This window comes from Mytilus edulis, chromosome 3 (genome assembly GCF_963676685.1).
Source record: "Mytilus edulis chromosome 3, xbMytEdul2.2, whole genome shotgun sequence".
NCBI classification, from domain to species: Eukaryota; Metazoa; Mollusca; class Bivalvia; order Mytilida; family Mytilidae; genus Mytilus; species Mytilus edulis.
In genome coordinates, this window is record NC_092346.1 from 74991267 (window position 1) to 75010561 (window position 19295).

Consider the following 19295-nt stretch of genomic DNA (forward strand, 5'->3'; position numbering starts at 1 on the left):
ACTAAAATAGTATGGTCTTTAAAAAAAAACTCACTTGATATGTTGTATGGTAATTTCACAACAACAAAAAATCAGTGGGTGAAAGAAAATCAAAATTTTAAGTGGTATGCATGACATATTTAAGGTGGTATGGGATAATGAATTAAAGATGATAGAATGTGTTCATACTTTGCCAAGGCGAAGTATATATTGTGATTCAAAAATATAATCCAAATGATAGGTCACCGAGTTTTTTCTCAAGCTACAGATTGTGAATAAATGACAACATGATTGTGTGCGGATTATACAGGAACAACCATCAGTTTGTGACTAGAAGATAAACTAAATGAAAGAATTGCAGAATATAATACGAGAAGATAGATTTTAGAAAATTATTTCAGAATTTCAAAACAAAGATGGTGTCACCGTACATTTTTTTCCTGAAGTTAATATTAAATAGTAAATTTTTATTAAGAATTGTTCTTTATATGATTATTCTGAGGCCAATACTTTGTCAAAGTCAGTCGGGAAATTCCGTACAAGATGTCATTTATGTTCTTGAGGAAGACGGCAATAATTTAATATTGTGGTTTTCTTCAAACAAAATGCAGGCTACCCAGAGAAATCTCAAGCTATCTCTCTTGTAAAAAACATGGTTTACTTTTATAAATTGTTACTTGGATGGAGAGTTGTCTCATTGGCACTCATACCACATCTTCCTATACCTATCTACATAATAAAAAAAATGTGTTTGGTTTGAACAGTATTTCTATATCGTGTGAGGATGAGGTAAAACTACTTGGACTTACATTTTTTCCCAATTGTTCATGATGTCAAATTTTGACTATGCATTTTTGTGTGGAACAAAATACAAGAACCGGCATAGACGAAAATACTAGAACGAGCTCTTCGTTATATTTATCAAGACCACGGGAACTCGTACGAAACACTCTAACTTGCAGATTTCAAACCTCAGTTACATCACTAAAAGCTCGTAGCCTAAATGCGCTCATTTGAATTCGGGATAACTTTGATATTACAATTAAAAACTGTTCTTTATCCATTCAAGAACTAGTTGTTATAAAACACAACATATATAATATCAAGTATGGGAACACTGCTGGGGTACCTAGACCAAGAACATCAAGTTATGGTATAAGATCTTTTAGTTTTTTAGCAACACAAGTGAAAAAATTCCCTTCCAAATGATATGATATCTTTTGACAACTTTAGGACTTATAAAAATTCCTGGTGTGTGGATCTAGAATGCATCTGCAGTGTGTCTCGTTTCCATCCACTGCTGTCTCATAGCCAATTTTTTTTTTTTTTCTGGCCGTTTGCTCTGCTTTTTATAATGCATTATTATACAGAGATGCTATTAAATGCCAGTGATAATTAAATAAATTTGTCTTATACTTTTTAGTTCGTTAGTATTTTATGATATTTTAGTGATTTGCTGGTTCACTCATTCAATGCACATAGAGGTGTTTGCCGCATGAGAATTGACCGCGGAGGTTCCGAAATCAAAATTAATTACATGCTTTTTTATTCTATTTATTAGTATTTGCATGAAGTTGCATGATTTTTATATGATACTCTGTTTATCTCAGTTATTAAGTATATGATCTTACTTACATAAATTTGAAAGCTAATACCCCTTTTAAAATTTGTCGTTTAGTTTCTTTTTATTAAACAAAATTGGATTTTCCATGCATAATTTATACAATATCCAACTTGAATATAACATTATATGTACCGACTCGGAGTGTGGTCATAGAATTTCGTCACGAGATTTTTCACTAGTATACATATTTCATATCAATATAAGCAGATTTGTCACATGCTTATGTTGTTGTATTTTTGTTGTCAGTGATCATTTCCATTTTCTCACGAGATAAAACACAAATATTATTTTCTGTTTAGAAATTTGCAATATATTTCAACCAAATTAAATTGTAAAATTTCCGGCATTACCAATGTTCATGATATGAAGAGAAAGAAATTTTTTAAAAATAAATGAAGACAAACCTATGACTCAATAAACAAACATGTTTTATATATTTTTTCGTCTTCAAGTTTAACGCCTTGTTTTATATAAAAACCCAACCAAATGCATTAAAAATATTCAGTCTTTGAAAACAAATATTTTATATGAAATATAATATATATAGCAAAAAATGTAGGTGGTGAATAATTTTTGCCATGTATTGAGCTTGAAAACAAGCCCGTTACCAATGATTTTTTATCATATCTTTGAAAATAAATGTATAATAAAATAATGCTTACATCAAAATACATTTGATCAATTATGCAAATTATTAAAATTTGGAATATTTTATCAAGTGTAAAGCAAGTTGCCCCAAATTAGAATTCCGAAGGACAATGAAGTGAAAAAGAAGAAACATTGACGGAAAATTGAGAAAAAAATCTATTGCTTTCATGCTGGGTATACGAACAAATGCTCCCCGCAACGACAAAAAGAAAACATTAGCCATCAGAACTGTAGAAATTTAAACATAATGTTCACATAGTAATGTTCGGAAAATTGTTTGTGTTTCTTAAAAAAATCAACCCGTATCCGCTAACGACAGCTGTCATACATTTTGTTCCTCTTGTGACTCTTTAAATTAATATTTATTGAGAGCAGACGTGCCTTTCCGTTTCTTGAATTGTTTCTGTATATGTTTACATCTGAATACACTGTCAATGATATTATTTTTTGACAAAAGAAACCATTGATGAGTCATCGATCATGAAGACAATAACACTTGTTATGACAGTCGTGTTAATTAGATTGTTATGAAGTCCTGATCAACAATTTTACCTGTTTGATATCTCCACGAATTACTGCAATGGCTCAGGAAGCTGTTCTTGTTAATGTTTATGACATGGTATGATTATTCAGAACTTCTTACTATTTTTTTTAAGCACTCCAAACTCATTTTCAATTATTTTTGTGTTTTTTGTAAATATATAAATAGGCCATGCAGCGCAAAACAGTATACAAGCTTCAGACAATGAAGGACTACTGAAAACCTAAAGAAGAAGAAGAAGAACAGATCAATGTCTATATAAATGAACATAAAACAATGAGATTTTGTGAAGGAAATATTTATTCTTTCATATATAAAAAATAGGTCACAGATGCAGTCAGGAGTCTACTTCGTCAAAATTATCTCCCCATTACGCCAGTTCATTTTCACAATCGTAGAAATGGAAGCCATTGTAGGGATGACGCCCTACCAATATTGCTCTTGGAAACCGATAAATTTATCCACATTGCACCATTACGATCCTTATATGTCAGTTGTATTTTAAAAGACAAATGTATCAACTAGCTAATGAGCATCAGTTAATAATCTTGTCTGCATTGATTCAACTTAAAACTATTGTCTGATCGGTTGTCAGGTGGAATTTTCGAAAATTCATAAACATTTAAAAAAATTCTAATTAAATATTTCGTGGAAGGGCAGACTAGTTTTTTTTAGTGTATGAAGACTATAAACCCTAGTAATCACACACAAAAAATTAGAATTTTTCGAAGATATGCATTTTCATCATCCAACTTGAAAGACTGTCGTCAAGTACTTTCAGTAAAAAAATAGCTATTCGAACACACCTTCTCTGTTTTTGTGACTCATTAGATAGGTATTTCACTTGACCCATATATTTCATCTTTTAGTACTGTGATTTTTTTGTGTTATAAAGTCAACCTGTAGCTTTAATATATAAAAATGATAGAATCTGAAGCGAGACGATGTATGAAATATTCTTATTTTGTACGATATCAAGACAAAATACTCAACTCAAACACGCCCTAACACAAAAAGGTGCACTCAATTTTCTCTTTTCGATACAATTGTTATCCATTTTTTGGAATTTTTTCTTCAGTCACATAATGGAAGGGCAGACACGAAAATTACTGAACTAATAGATTGATATGTTTTCCGTCCGTGGTAATTTTTTCATATAAATCGGAGGTTATGCATTTTCTTCATCCAACTTGAAAGATACCCATGTCGTCGACTTGATATCTACTTGTTCTGCTTAACTATGTACTACATAAATTGAAAACTTATGCAAATGGTGTTTTTAAAATAAAACACCTCGTAATTGAGAAGAAAATTGCAATTTTGTTTGTTTCTATTAACTTTTTAAAATTTTGTCACTATAGTAAACAATACAGTAATCATTTATCGCCTTCTCTAACAAAGAGCTTCGATTCTTTTGTTCTATTTCAACCTGGTTTCCGACTGAGATGCAAATACATATTATTATACTGATTAATATTATTTAAAATATCTTATACAGAAACAAATTATCATGTTGTGTTTGTTTACAAAATATGTAAACAAACTTTAAAAAACAATTGCCGTTGATGGTCTTGAATTGTGCTTACAAATGTACCTCAAGTTCTTTAGGGTGTGGTTTTAATATCTGATAGTTCAAACCAAATGAATACTTTGCCCTTTATGTTCACATTCTAAGAAAATATGTGGAATGATTGAACATGTTGAATATTGAAAATTTGGTTCAGGTTCAAAGGAATGCCTTTCAGAATCATTTAGGGAAGTTTTGTTGAAATCAGTCAACACTGCATCTTAAACTTATTTACAAGCTGAATTTAATTAAAAAACCAAACATGACAAGTGGTTAAAACTGTTTTTACATTAAGAAAATAAATGAATCTACTCTTAGATTGTCATCTTTACATAGAGATGAGGGGATTATACATGTACATTTATTTAGATTAATTAATTTACAACCTGAATTTAAATTAAAAAAACCAAACTGAACAAGTGGTAAAAAGTATTCATACAATTGTACATCAAGAAAATACATGACTCTTCTCTGACATGTAGATTATTATCTTTGCACAGAGATGAGGGGATTACAGAAAGATGCTCTGTCCGTATTTATCCATAGTTTCCTGTTCACCTTGTACACATTAATTCAAACATGTATTTTTTAATAGAGTGTTGAAAAAAGTATGACCTCTTAAAGTTAAACAATTGAATTGGTTTATCATTGCATTGGACATGTTGGAAGTTAGCAAATATTTTTGAAAAAGTTTTGAATCTTCTGTATAATTGTTATGTTCTTCTTTTTCAGTACTGGATAAATGAATACACTTCTTCCATAGGAATTGGTGTCTTTCATTCAGGGGTTGAAATCTATGGCATTGGTATGTATAATAACAAACAGTAAGAAGATACGTTATTTATTAACAGGAAAGTCTATGTTATTGGTGTGACTTAATCAATAACATTAATACAATATCTTATCATTGACCAACAAGTCTATGGAATTGCAAGAGATTGTTATGTATTAATTGCAAACTGCACTATTGTCATAATTGTAATAGTTACACATACTCACATACTCACAAAGTCTTAGGGCAAAATAGTGTTCTATCCTCTTGTACACAGTGAAATGTTGATGGTCAATAAAGAACATATTATTATCATTCCAGATTCCTTTTAAACTACTACATTATTACCAAGTAAACTTGACTTTGATCATGTGGATAGTCAACTTTGAATAAAATATTAAAAGCTGTGAATGTTAGAAACTTTGACTAGTGTCATCTTCCAATTTATAGTGATAGTTGACTTTACTCAATATCTGTACTATTTGAATCTATGTATTTGCTACACAGCAATATGGTTCATGTCATTACAAATATTTAACTAGGAAAACAATTATCTCCTTGTCAAAACAGTCCAGATTTGACCAAATTGTCATTAAGGTACAGTATTCGACAATCGATTGATACAATAACAATTGACTTTAAAACATCGATTGATACGATTGATCACGATTGATAATCAGTTTTCAATTCTATCAACTAACTAAAAAGTACAAGCCAAAGATCGTTACGATAGATACGATTGATTATATAATATCAACTCAATCAACTCTATACGAAATACAAACATTCGATAGTAATGATCAATATGATTGATCACGATTGATTACCAAATATCAACTCAATCAACTTAATACGAAATACAAACACTTGATCGTAACGATCGATACAATTGATCACGATTGATTACCAAAAATCAACTCAATCAACTCAATACTAAATACAAACACTCGATCGTAACGATCGATACGATTGATCACGATTGATTACCAAAAATCAACTCAATACTAAATACAAACACTCGATCGTGACGATCGATACGATTGATCACGATTGATTACCCAAAATCAACTCATTACGAAATACAAACACTTGATCGTAACGATCGATACAATTGATCACGATTGATTACCAAAAATCAACTCAATCAACTCAATACTAAATACAAACACTCGATCGTAACGATCGATACGATTGATCACGATTGATTACCAAAAATCAACTCAATCAACTCAATACGAAATACAAACACTCAATCGTAACGATCGATACGATTGATCACGATTGATTACCAAAAATCAACTCAATCAACTCAATACGAAATTACAAACACTTGATCGTAACGATTGATACTATTAATCACAATTGATTGTCAAATTTCAACTCAATCAACTTAATAAGAAATGCAACAACTTGATCGTTACCAATGGAAGGCTTTGGTGAAGCGTAATCCAAAAAGACTTGTGCATTCGACAACATAGGTGGAAATGAATATTATAAAACGGTTTTATATAATTATAACTGCAAATAGTATACTGAGTATGTATTTTTTGCAAAGATTTGTTAGTTTTCATATATACATATAAATAAGAAGATGTGGTATTAGTGCCATTGAGACAGCTCTCTATCGAAATAACAATGTATATATATAAAGTTAACAATTACAGGTTAAAGTACGGCCTTCAACACGCATTCATAATTTGGCTCACACCGAACTGCAAGCTATCAAGGGCCCCAAAATGACTAGTGAAAAACAATTTAAACAGGAAAAGCAGCAGCCTAATTTGTATACAAAATGAGAAACGAGAAACACTTATGAACCATAACAACAAACGACAACTATACTGAACAGCAGACTTCTGACCAAGGACATTTGCATACAATTGTATTTATACTGGTTATTATTTTTGTGAATTTTTTATTACAATATGTTGGAATAAAAGTTTTTCATAATTGTTGATGTTGTATAAATAATGATGTTACTAAACTTTTATATTAAAAATAGTTAAACAAATAAGTTGCATATGAATTTTATTAGATTGGATGTGTTTACTCATTATAGCAATGAAAGAAATTATATCTTTTTTTTTTGGTTATATATGCACTAGAATAGTTAAAACTGTTATGTAATTGTTTTTAAATCTCAAATTGCTGAAAATCCTGGGATCACTGCAAGCTTGTGTATCGCGCATGAATAGATTACAAAAGTAGTTTCGGAAACATGGTTTATCGAAGTGTAAACTTAGAGAGAAAATTTCTAATTGACCAATCCAATTCAAGTATTTATAGATATGCAAATCATATAAGAATTATTTATAAATAAATGTACTTGAAAACGAATTAAAATGTTTTATTAATTATAATTATCACAGTATGGTGTGGATGGGGTAACGGTTTACAGGTTAGAAACAATAAGGAATGCTGGAATATAGGTTAACACATAGAGAATATTAGAAAAAATAACGATTTAATTAACACTTGACAATGGAGTGCAAAATATAAAGAATAAATGCACAAATTAATGAATTTAGTAAAAATATACTAAGTGAAGAATGATTACCAATTTTAAACAAATAATAATAAATGGCAAATGCAGGATTCCTGCACATATTTTTTAACAGTAGTACAAAAATAATTTAGTTATTTTTGTGCAGATTTGTTTCAATTATATTTTACTATTACATGTACCACAAATATGAGATTTTAAAATAACTTTACACAGATTTAGGTGTAATTTTGAAAAATTATGGGGATTAATAGCGCTTTACACTTTTATTCTCCCTAAAAAAATTAAAAGATATGAGTTACATTTACTATTACGTTTTTGACTTTAAACGATTGATATTAACAAAAAATAATGAATAATAATAATGTATGGTTTTAAAGAGTTGTTTACTTGATTAAATTATTTTTACTGCTAATATTACTAAAAAAAAATAATACTTGTACGTATATTATGGAAACTTGTGAGTATTTCTAGTGAAAAAAATGCAACAAATTTAAAACTATTAAACAATCAAAAACTGAAAAACTGAAAAAAAATCATTCAGTTTAAAAGAAAAACAATAATTAATAAAGTGAAGTACACGAAACAGATATTGATTACTTATATGCATTATCAGTATTTAGGCACGTTTAATTAGTAAATATAGTAGTCAACAAAAGAAACGATACAACACAATCGTGACATCAATATACACGGTTTTAATCCTAGAAATGGCCCAAATGGTCCGAGACCACAATTATTTCGTAGTGCATTTCTTTTAGAACATAAATGAAAATAAAAAAATCCCACCTGCGCTTTTTCAAAGAAACTTTTACAGTGTGTTGTACTACTTTTGGGACAAATTATATCAAAATTATAGAAAACTTCACCGTCTCTAACTCAAAATATGGACAATTTTATGTTTAGGGCGTCTTGAAATCTTTTGACAGCTTCCGAAGTGCTAATTTAAAACCCTTTTCAGCTGAACCAAATCACTATTTTCCTTTAAAATTCTGGACCCAAATCTTTTTACAGTGTAATTTCACCCTCTACTTGCAATTTGAGGCATTAAACATGGGAGAAATAAATTTGGAAGGGGTATAAAAAATAATGGCAAGTAACCCACTGTCAACACTAGGGGCTATATTTGTGAACAACGAAAATCAAGGGACGACAATGGTGGTCTCAGGCATATCCTTGAAAAACAAAAGATAGAGTTGATTGAGTTGATCAACTCTTAATCGATCTTAACGATTGAATGCGATCGATACGATCGTGAGCCTTGAAATTAAAAAAAGATAGAGTTGATTGAGTTGATCAACTCTTAATCGATCGTAACGATTGAACACGATCGATACGATTGTGACCCCTGAAATATAAAAGATAGAGTTGATTGAGTTGATCAACTCTTAATCGATCGTAACGATTGAACACGATCGATACGATCGTGACACTTGAAATACAAAAGATAGAGTTGATTGAGTTGATCAACTCTTAATCGATTGTAACGATTGAACACGATCGATACGATCGTGAGCCTTGAAATACAAAAGATAGAGTTGATTGAGTTGATCAACTCTTAATCGATCTTAACGATTAAACACGATCGAGACGAATGTGACCCTTGAAATAAAAAAGATAGAGGTGATTGAGTTGATTAACTCTTAATCGATCGTAACGATTGAACACGATCGATACAATCGTGACCCTTGAAATACAAAAGATAGAGTTGATTGAGTTGATCAACTCTTAATCGATCGTAACGATTGAACACGATCGATACGATTGTGACCCTTGAAATACAAAAGATAGAGATGATTGAGATTCTTAATCGATAGTAACGATTGAATACGATCGATACGATCGTGAACCTTGAAATTAAAAAAAGATAGAGTTGATTGAGTTGATCAACTCTTAATCGATCGTAACGATTGAACACGATCGATACGATTCTGACCCTTGAAATATAAAAGATAGAGTTGACTGAGTTGATCAACTCTTAATCGATCGTAACGATTGAACACGATCGATACGATCGTGAGCCTTGAAATTAAAAAAAGATAGAGTTGATTGAGTTGATCAACTCTTAATCGATCGTAACGATTGAACACGATCGATACGATCGTGAGCCTTGAAATACAAAAGATAGAGTTGATTAAGTTGATCAACTCTTAATCGATCGTAACGATTGAACACGATCGATACGATCGTGACACTTGAAATACAAAAGGTAGAGTTGATTGAGTTGATCAACTCTTAATCGATCGTAACGATTGAACACGATCGATACGATCGTGAGCCTTGAAATTAAAAAAAGATAGAGTTGATTGAGTTGATCAACTCTTAATCGATCGTAACGATTGAACACGATCGAGACGAATGTGACCCTTGAAATAAAAAAGATAGAGGTGATTGAGTTGATTAACTCTTAATCGATCGTAACGATTGAACACGATCGATACGATTGTGACCCTTGAAATACAAAAGATAGAGATGATTGAGATTCTTAATCGATAGTAACGATTGAATACGATCGATACGATCGTGAACCTTGAAATTAAAAAAAGATAGAGTTGATTGAGTTGATCAACTCTTAATCGATCGTAACGATTGAACACGATCGATACGATTCTGACCCTTGAAATATAAAAGATAGAGTTGATTGAGTTGATCAACTCTTAATCGATCGTAACGATTGAACACGATCGATACGATCGTGAGCCTTGAAATTAAAAAAGGATAGAGTTGATTGAGTTGATCAACTCTTAATCGATCGTAACGATTGAACACGATCGATGAACACGATCGATACGATCGTGAGCCTTGAAATACAAAAGATAGAGTTGATTAAGTTGATCAACTCTTAATCGATCGTAACGATTGAACACGATCGATACGATCGTGACACTTGAAATACAAAAGGTAGAGTTGATTGAGTTGATCAACTCTTAATCGATCGATACGATCGTGAGCCTTGAAATTAAAAAAAGATAGAGTTGATTGAGTTGATCAACTCTTAATCGATCGTAACGATTGAACACGATCGATACGATCGTGAGCCTTGAAATACAAAAGATAGAGTTGATTGAGTTGATCAACTCTTAATCGATCGTAACGATTGAACACGATCGATACGATCGTAAGCCTTGAAATACAAAAGATAGAGTTGACTGAGTTGATCAACTCTTAATCGATCGTAACGATTGAATACAATTAACTTTAAAAATAAAGGGTTGATTGAATAGATTCACTAAATTGACTACAAATGATAGTAATAAACCGACAACAATTGATTGATCCTACAGCAGTAGTCAATTGATTTGAATTGACTATACAATAGATAGTAATTTTTGTAAACTGTCTATTCAATCGATTGTCGAATACTGTACCTGTCTCCAAATTGTTGCATACTTTTATTTGTTTACATGTTTATTCAGATATTCTAACATGTTTAATCTTCATTGTGTTTTCATACTTGTGCATTTATGTGTCAATGTTCAGATATGTGTGAAAAAATGTAGAAAAATAATATTTTGTAAATGCACACATATTGCATATTACAGACGATCCATGTAAATACATACATTACACATGCATACAACAGTCATGTAAATACCTTATGATCGAGATAAAGAATTTTGTCAGTGACCCATATTTTTGTTTTTACACAGTATCAATATGATTTCAAATGAGACATCTATAAGCCAGAGTTAAAATCAAGTGGCTGTAAGCATTGATAGGCAACCATTATGGCCTTCAACAATGAGAAAACCCGTACTGTAAAGTTAGCTATAAAAGGCATCAACATGAAAAATGTGACTACAGGAAACACCAACATAAAATTACAGTAAGCATTTGAGTAGTCTAAAAATTGTGATCATTTCCTTGGCATTTGAAAGACTAACATCCTTAAGAATAATTGATGGCTGTATTACTAAATATGCTAATGATACAGAATATGTAACTTATTCAATATTTATGGTTTTCATTTCAGAATATGCCTATGGTGGTCATCCATTTCCTTTTACTGGTGTATTTGATATTATACCAAAAGACTCTGAATCTCTTGGTGAACAATTTAAATTTAAGTAAGTACTAAACTATGTTAAAGTGAGATATAAAATGTTTATAAGATTTATTGAGTTTCACTGTGGTTCAGAAGACTCATGACATCAAAGTGAGTAGTGTTATCTCCCTTCAATCATACATCTAAGTTCTAAATTAAAGGTTTAAAATGACATTTATGTATATGGAATAGTAAGGATTTATAGGCTGCATTTCTGTAAATATCAACAATACAATTTCCCATAGCAACTCCTTTTACGGCTAAAACTGTACCACTTTTACTATGAAGTTTTGAAAAAAATTATATCCTAGGATGAAAAGTTCAAATGCACTACTAATTTTTTCAAAGGGAAACATATAGGGCTGTGCGGCATATTTTCAACATTTATATGCCCTGAACTTATAAGAGTTTAAATTAACAATCAATTTATTAACTACCCCTATCTTGACTGTAGGATTACCACATATTTCAATATAAACAATATGCATATGTATATTTACTAGTTACATTCCCAAGTTATGTCTCTATGAGATGAAACATAGAGTTCATAACTGGGAACCAGTATGTAAACAAAATTAATTATCAATGAGTATTCTATATCTCCCGAAAAGAGGCGCACCACATTCTTTATGTGCCTCTCAGATGCATGTTGTTCGGTGCTTGTTGTTTGTTCATGTGTTTCATATTTGATGTTTGTAAATTGTATTGCTATAAATTAGGCCAGTAGTTTTCTCAGTTGAATTGTTTCCTTATTTTCATGTCAGGACTTTTATAGTTGACTATAAAGTATCGTTTTTTCTCATTGTTGAAAGCCATACAGTTCTCTATAATCATTTAAATCCATTTCGTTGAACTTTGGAAGATAGTTATCTCATTGATAATCATACCACATCTCCTTATATTTGTAATTTTTATATAATTGTATTCTTGTAGACAAACAATAAAACTGGGTAGCACAGATTTTACTCCAGACGATGTTAAGAAGATTGTAGATCAACTGGGAAAAGATTTCCGAGGGGACCAATATCACTTACTAAATAAAAACTGTAATCACTTCACTACAGAAATCACAAAAGTAAGTCATACAGTAAATTATAGTAAGATGTAAATACATTACAATTGAAAAAAAACCCCATCTTTATTAGAAGCCTCTTTGATCATGCTGACACATATTGTCTTTCTCACATATGATCTGTAAAGGTTCTTAAGATTTACTGCTGAGTTAATATGTGTTATTCATACATTCTTTTATTGATTTTACAACTAAAGGCATATAAAGGGATATTGAGTATTTTCACATAGATGTGTGAGAAATATACCTTTAATAAAAATGAACAACATTTTCATAAACAGAACAACACTTAACAAAAGCTGCATGTCTTCTGAAATGACTTGAATAGTTCAAACTATTCCTCTTGCAACAAGGTTAAAGAAAGGATATATATGTATAGTGTCCTGTTTGTGCATATGTATCCACAACACCTGATTCAATAACTAAGTAATCACATTTTGATTTTCACCATGCATGGTACAATGTTCCCATATGCATGCATTAAGGATAAACCTTATAAGTAATCTCAAGGTCAGATTTAAAATTAAGGTCAAATGATATAAGGTGTTGCAAAAGAAAAACACACACATTCAGTTTAAAACAAATTTCCAATCAAGTTTCTATTTTAACATTTTTAAGCTGTATGTTTCATTATGTGAAATTATTACTGGTATTTTAGGTTTTATGTGGGAAGGAACTTCCAAGCTGGGTGAACAGACTTGCTCATATAAGTACATGTATACCATTCCTAGAAAGAGCCTTACCGAAAGAATGGTTAACACCTATGGCACTTCAGGAAGCTATTCATCAAGAAGAGTTTGACTTAAGTGGGGCGCAGCATCTACATGGTGGCAGAATGACAGATAGCCAAACAGATCAAGCTCATTCCTCTCAAAATCTACATAACAGAAGATTATAGATTGTAAAACATGTGTAGGCCTGGTTGCATATGTACAAATGTTGGCCTATTGTTATACAAATGTTGATATTGAAAGATTATTGAATATTTAACATAATACTGTAGCTGGAATAAGTTGTGGGTCTACATTGATTCTCATCTGCATCTACCTGTATTTCTATCAACAAGACTTCAAAGTTTTCCAAATTATATTTTAAATACAGACTACTGCATGACCAACTCTTTTGGAAAAATACAAACAATCCTGATAATGTCATTACACATAAGATAAAGGTTATTTGCAATTTGTGTGACATTTATCGTAGAATAATTATGCTCCCATGTTGTATGATAAATTTTGCAGTATTGATTATGATTAAAGAACTTACGAAGAAATATTAAACTTTTTATGCTATGTCATAGTTAAGTCCAGTCTTGTTTGAATTTACATATTTAATTTTAGATATGTAAAAAATAAATCTGCACCTAATTTTAATACATTTGCAAACGCTAAAGTATTACTGGATTGTGTCTCATTGATATTTGTTTATAATGATATTAAAAGAAATTTGTGATCTCTTATGAATTAAGATTGAAAACTTCATTGAGGGTATATGGGAGAAAGAAATACATTAGGAAAAATCTAAGTCATCGTTAGGAGGTCAATCTGTGTTGCATGATAATTGATAAATAAAATTTGGGATTCTATGAACAGCAAAGAACCTAATTTCATACAAATATGTACATCACAATCTAGCAACTACTTAACATTATAATCAATTTATGAGATAATTACAAAATGACTCAATTACAATCATTGGAATGATTTATTTTTCTTCTTTCTCTTGGGTTCTTATTTAAAAAAATGGAGCTGTATGCAAGTAATTACAAAGGTTTTCAAGTTGTCTGATAGGAGGTGGAAAAATCTATGTTTTGTGCTACCTTAAATGTTCTATTTGAATATCATGTTGTTTAATTGATAATCAGATCTTGTCGTTTCTTACTAGTCACTTTAAATAACATAAAATGTTAATGCAGTACATACATGTTAAAGATGAATATTTAGTTTTGTAGATTCTCTAAGAAATCATTGGTAATCATTAAATACATAAGTATTTGCATAAGATGAATATTTTAAGTTTGTAGATTCTCTGTCTCTATGAAATCAATCATTATTAAAAGAACAAGCACAATATAATATGAAGTCATATACTTGGTTGAAGGCTATATTGTTATAACTTCATAATATTTTCCTATTTACCTATCATGTAAGTTAGTTTGAAATTAAAGCTGTTTTTAACATAATACCTGTCTCATCTGTTTGAACTATGTCAGTGAGTTTGGAACTGTGGTTGGTTCAATGATCTAGTGATTGTCTGCTTACATTTGTTTGGTTGTTTCAAAATTGAACTTGTGTGATCCTCTTACTGGCGGTTTGTGTTAGTTTCACTGATAACATCATATTTCTTTCTTTAAAAAAGTTATAAGCAGACAGTTGTAGACAGTTCAGTAAGAAATAACACCTTTTTACCCTTGACTTCTGGATTAAGCTCCCATTTTTTGCTTTGGGTCAAATAACAGCTGTTGACCTTAAACCCACAACTATACAATGACATTATGCTGTTTGATTTTTGCATCTCAAAGCTTAATAAAAAGTATTTTTAATGTCAAAATTTATATTCTTTGCCAACATATAAAAATAGTACTGCTATTGTAAATAGGAATACTGGGTGATGCAATAAAATATCTGATCTAGAGGAACAAAAATATAAATGTGATAAATATTAATGACCAGTCAAATTCTACAGGGATATTTTAGATATATCAATATATCTATATATCTTGTAAATGTTTCAACTTGAATACGGGCAATGAACTTTATTCCTCCACACGGAAGAATAAGATATATTTTTATGAATAAAAGGAATAAGGCCAATGAAAAAGAAATATGTATATTATTTTTGTGTGCAATGAGGCCTTTTTATAGTATAATATATGTAGATTTTGGCAAAATCAGGGATTTGTTAAAAATTGCTGCACTCCTTATGTATTCATTACAGAAATATGTACAGATATTTATGAAATTCAGGTGTACAGGAATTGTTTTGTTTACCTGTTTTGTTCATTTTAATTGTGAGAAAACATGTACATGTAATATAAACAAAGTTGTTAATTTTTAAAAATGAACATGTATATATGCTTATTTTAAATCTTCATTTATATGTTTATATCCTCTACATAACTATGTCTGCAAGTATTTTCAGACAAAAATCATACACAAGTATAGAAAATTCAGCTTTCTATTCTATATTTTCATCACTGATATTTATCTTCTTATTGAGGGTAAATAATATGATATAAATATCTTGTTTTTTAAATATACTTATAAATGAATAAAATTTTCAAATCTTTTTTTTCATGCCAAAGTTTATGATTTTCTTTATAACTTGATGGTGTAATAAATTAACTCTTAATATTTCATTGTCAGAAATGTATTTAAAACTAATTTTGCACTGCTAAGGAGTATACAAAGGGTATTGCTATAGATCACTACAGAAAGATGCATGCTATCCAAGCCAATGTTAATCAGCTAATTTTTAAAGAAAATTATATGTGACTGATTAAAAGATTTATTTGTAGATGATAAATCTGTCATGTGTTACTAAATCAAAAATGTCGAATGGAATGTGGAAAAATATTGTAATTAAAATAAACTGCAGAGACACATTGAAGGATGTAGACCCTTTGTCAATCACTTCTGTAGTTCGCCAAAAAAAACTGAACAATGGCAGAATAAGTCTGATTGAAATTCTTACGTATTCTGTGAAATATTTGGAAATATTTGGATAACTGACCAGAATTTTAATTTTTTTGAATAATTTGTTCATAAATTCACTGGTCTGATTTTAACACTCATTTCAAATTACAGCAATTTTTGTTAAAGCATTATTACTCCATTACCAATAGGTTTGCAATTTACTTTTTACATTCCATTCATAAATTCTCAGAGTAAGTTATTTATTGCTTTTCTATTTTAAGAACTGAGTTGAAAGCAGGATTAAACCTATTATAATTTCATCTGATCATGTAGATAATTTAGTTGATTTCTTGCCATCACACTATTTTAATATAGGTTTGTACCATGTCCATGTTATGATAGTTTTATGTTTGGAAGAACAACAATATAAAATTATTGATTAATGTTTGATCCACAAGTTTTTGTTTGTTAGATTTTCAATGTGCAGGTGAATTTTTAGGCATCTTTGAGAAAAGGAGACACTTCCTATGTGAAGCAACTATTTAAAATCAAAATTTTGCAAAGTGATTCAATTTTGAATAATAGGCTTACCATCAATTCCATCATATTTTAAGTTACAGGTTATAAGAAGGACAACTGCTAATTGGATAGATATTTAGCTCTTAACTATGATTGACCATCCTACAAATTATATATGGAAAATGAACATCTGCCCTTAGTTATAACTATTTTACAGTTATAAATTTCAGTAAGCTATATGTTCGTCATAGTTATTATTGTGTATCAGTATCTGTTTGTGTACTAAGGAAATCATTCTCATGTTATTATATTGATACTTATTTTTGTTGATATTTTTGTATTTACATGTAATTTATTTTTGACCTATTGAAACTTGCTTCTATGAGAACAAGAAAATAAAACACAATCAGCATAAATTATTGCATTAAAGTTACGTTCTGGTTGTTTTGGTTTTCATGCACAACAAACAGGATCATGTGCAGATTTTCATTTCCAGCTTATTATTTAATAAGTTGCTAGAAAACCAAAGACCACATTTTTTTTATTTGGCCTTACTCAGAACTTGAATTAGAATATTACAGTTTTAGAATCTTAATGGTTTGAAAAGTCTGTATCAAATTAATTATTTAAAGACATTTTTAGGATTGAATATTATGATATACTTTAAAACATTGTGGAAGAAAATCTTCTCTTAAACCTTATCACCAGTTGCAATAAAATTTGACAGTCTGTAGGTGAAATAGAAGACAATTTTGCCAGTTAAAAATGGCAGATAAAGATAAAGTTTTAGGGTTGGTAGATAATAGGTAGATATATACAAATTTTAGCTTGGTAGAAGAAATTTGCCTTTTAAGGGTGGGTAGAAGAAATTTGTCCTTTTAGGGTGGGTAGAAGAAATTTGCCTAATTAAGGTGGGTAGAAGAAATTTGCCTAATTAGGGTGGGTAGAAGAAATTTGCAGATGTGAGTTTGATAGATAATTGCAAATTTGAGATGGATATGGGTGTTTGATAGAATCTTTCTTTATAAGGGAGACTTGGTTACTCTTCCTCCTAACATTTTCACAAATACCTGATATTGTTGAGATGAATATGAGTGTTTGAAAGAGTCTTTCCTTATAAGAGACACTTGGTTACTTTTCCTCCTAATATTTACACAAATGTCTGATATTTTATGCATTTGCTTTATTATGAGATTGGAGTTATGTGAGGCTGCTTTTTTGGGGTGAATGAACCACTAAAAAATCCTTGGAACTTAAAGGAAAAAGACAAATGATAAAGAAACAACATAAATCACATTTTAACATTCAGATAAAGGAATAGACAAACAAGTTAGAAATGCTGGACTTGAATTATAAAATTAATGTTTTCTATATATCAAAATTGGTTTAATATCCAAAATTAAAAACAAAAATACTGCAATTTAACTTTTATAGATCAAGTAAAATAAAAAGAAATATTGAGTTCACAAGAAACTTAAATATGTTATGCATGTAACATATGATGTATTTAAAACTTCTGCCTTGTTTAAAAATAAATACTTTGTTGCATAATATTGTTTGTTCATGATGCTATTACTTTTTTTATAAATACATGTACATGTTGTGTTGATAGCTTGAGGAGGACATGTGTAATAATTTTACACTGCCAAAATGTTTAGTTGTTTGTTCACTGTAATATGTTATTATTTATTAGCTTAAAAATATTCTTGAACTCCTGAACAATTCATGCAAGTATTAAATGCTTCAAGGACATCACCAACTATAAATTTCCAACGTTAATGAAAATAATTTTACACTTCAAAATCATACAATTTATGCATGGAACTTAGTAAAAAACTATAAAATTCTCCTATGATTTATAAACTTCAAATATTATTGTAATGATTTTTATTTTATGAAAACAGTCAGCCAGAAAATAAAGCAAAATAAAAAAAAAAGCACTAAGTTGCCTAAACATTGTATGATTAAGTATAGGAAAAGATAATAAAAATATTGATCTCGAGGTAGAAATGAACCATTTATGTTCAAAGCACCTTTTAAAAATTCAGAATTTAACAGTCCTCAACATTTATCTCAGCAATTGATTTTTTATGTGTACTTCTTTTTAGCAAGGATTTTTTCACTACTATCAGTACATTTGTTATTTCTGTTTCAGTAGCCTGACTATCAATTAATGTATAACATTTTTGAAATGTGTTCTTAAACTGTGCACTGGATGATTTAAATAAATGATTTATTGAAATATTGCTACAGTTATTTTTGTTACTGATTAGTTATAAACTATAAACGATTACAGGAAGCCATTGCCTCACTTGGTTATTTTTTTCCCTCCCATTTTAACAAACACCTGATATTGAGTCATTTGAGGCTGATTTATTTTGGGAAATGAA

General features: G+C 29.9%; 2 protein-coding genes across 2 annotated transcripts in view; both read left to right on the top strand.

Annotated features, from left to right (window-relative positions):
* Nucleotides 1-19295, top strand: part of LOC139517441 (alpha-2A adrenergic receptor-like) — a 541200-nt gene that overhangs the window by 239641 nt on the left and 282264 nt on the right. The window lies entirely within an intron of this gene.
* Nucleotides 2346-18674, top strand: LOC139517415 (deubiquitinase DESI2-like). The gene is made up of 5 exons (XM_071308408.1): nt 2346-2870; nt 5092-5164; nt 11608-11701; nt 12613-12754; nt 13410-18674. The coding sequence occupies exons 1-5, from the start codon at nt 2832-2834 to the stop codon at nt 13647-13649; spliced, it is 588 nt and encodes a 195-aa protein (XP_071164509.1). The 5' UTR covers nt 2346-2831; the 3' UTR covers nt 13650-18674.

Bases quoted from the DNA above. Each gene is read 5' to 3' on its own strand.
- LOC139517415 (XM_071308408.1), top strand. From the start codon at position 2,832: ATGGCTCAGGAAGCTGTTCTTGTTAATGTTTATGACATG. The intron at 11,702-12,612 runs GTAAGTACTAAA...GTATTCTTGTAG, and splicing joins GGTGAACAATTTAAATTTAA to ACAAACAATAAAACTGGGTA. The intron at 12,755-13,409 runs GTAAGTCATACA...CTGGTATTTTAG, and splicing joins TCACTACAGAAATCACAAAA to GTTTTATGTGGGAAGGAACT.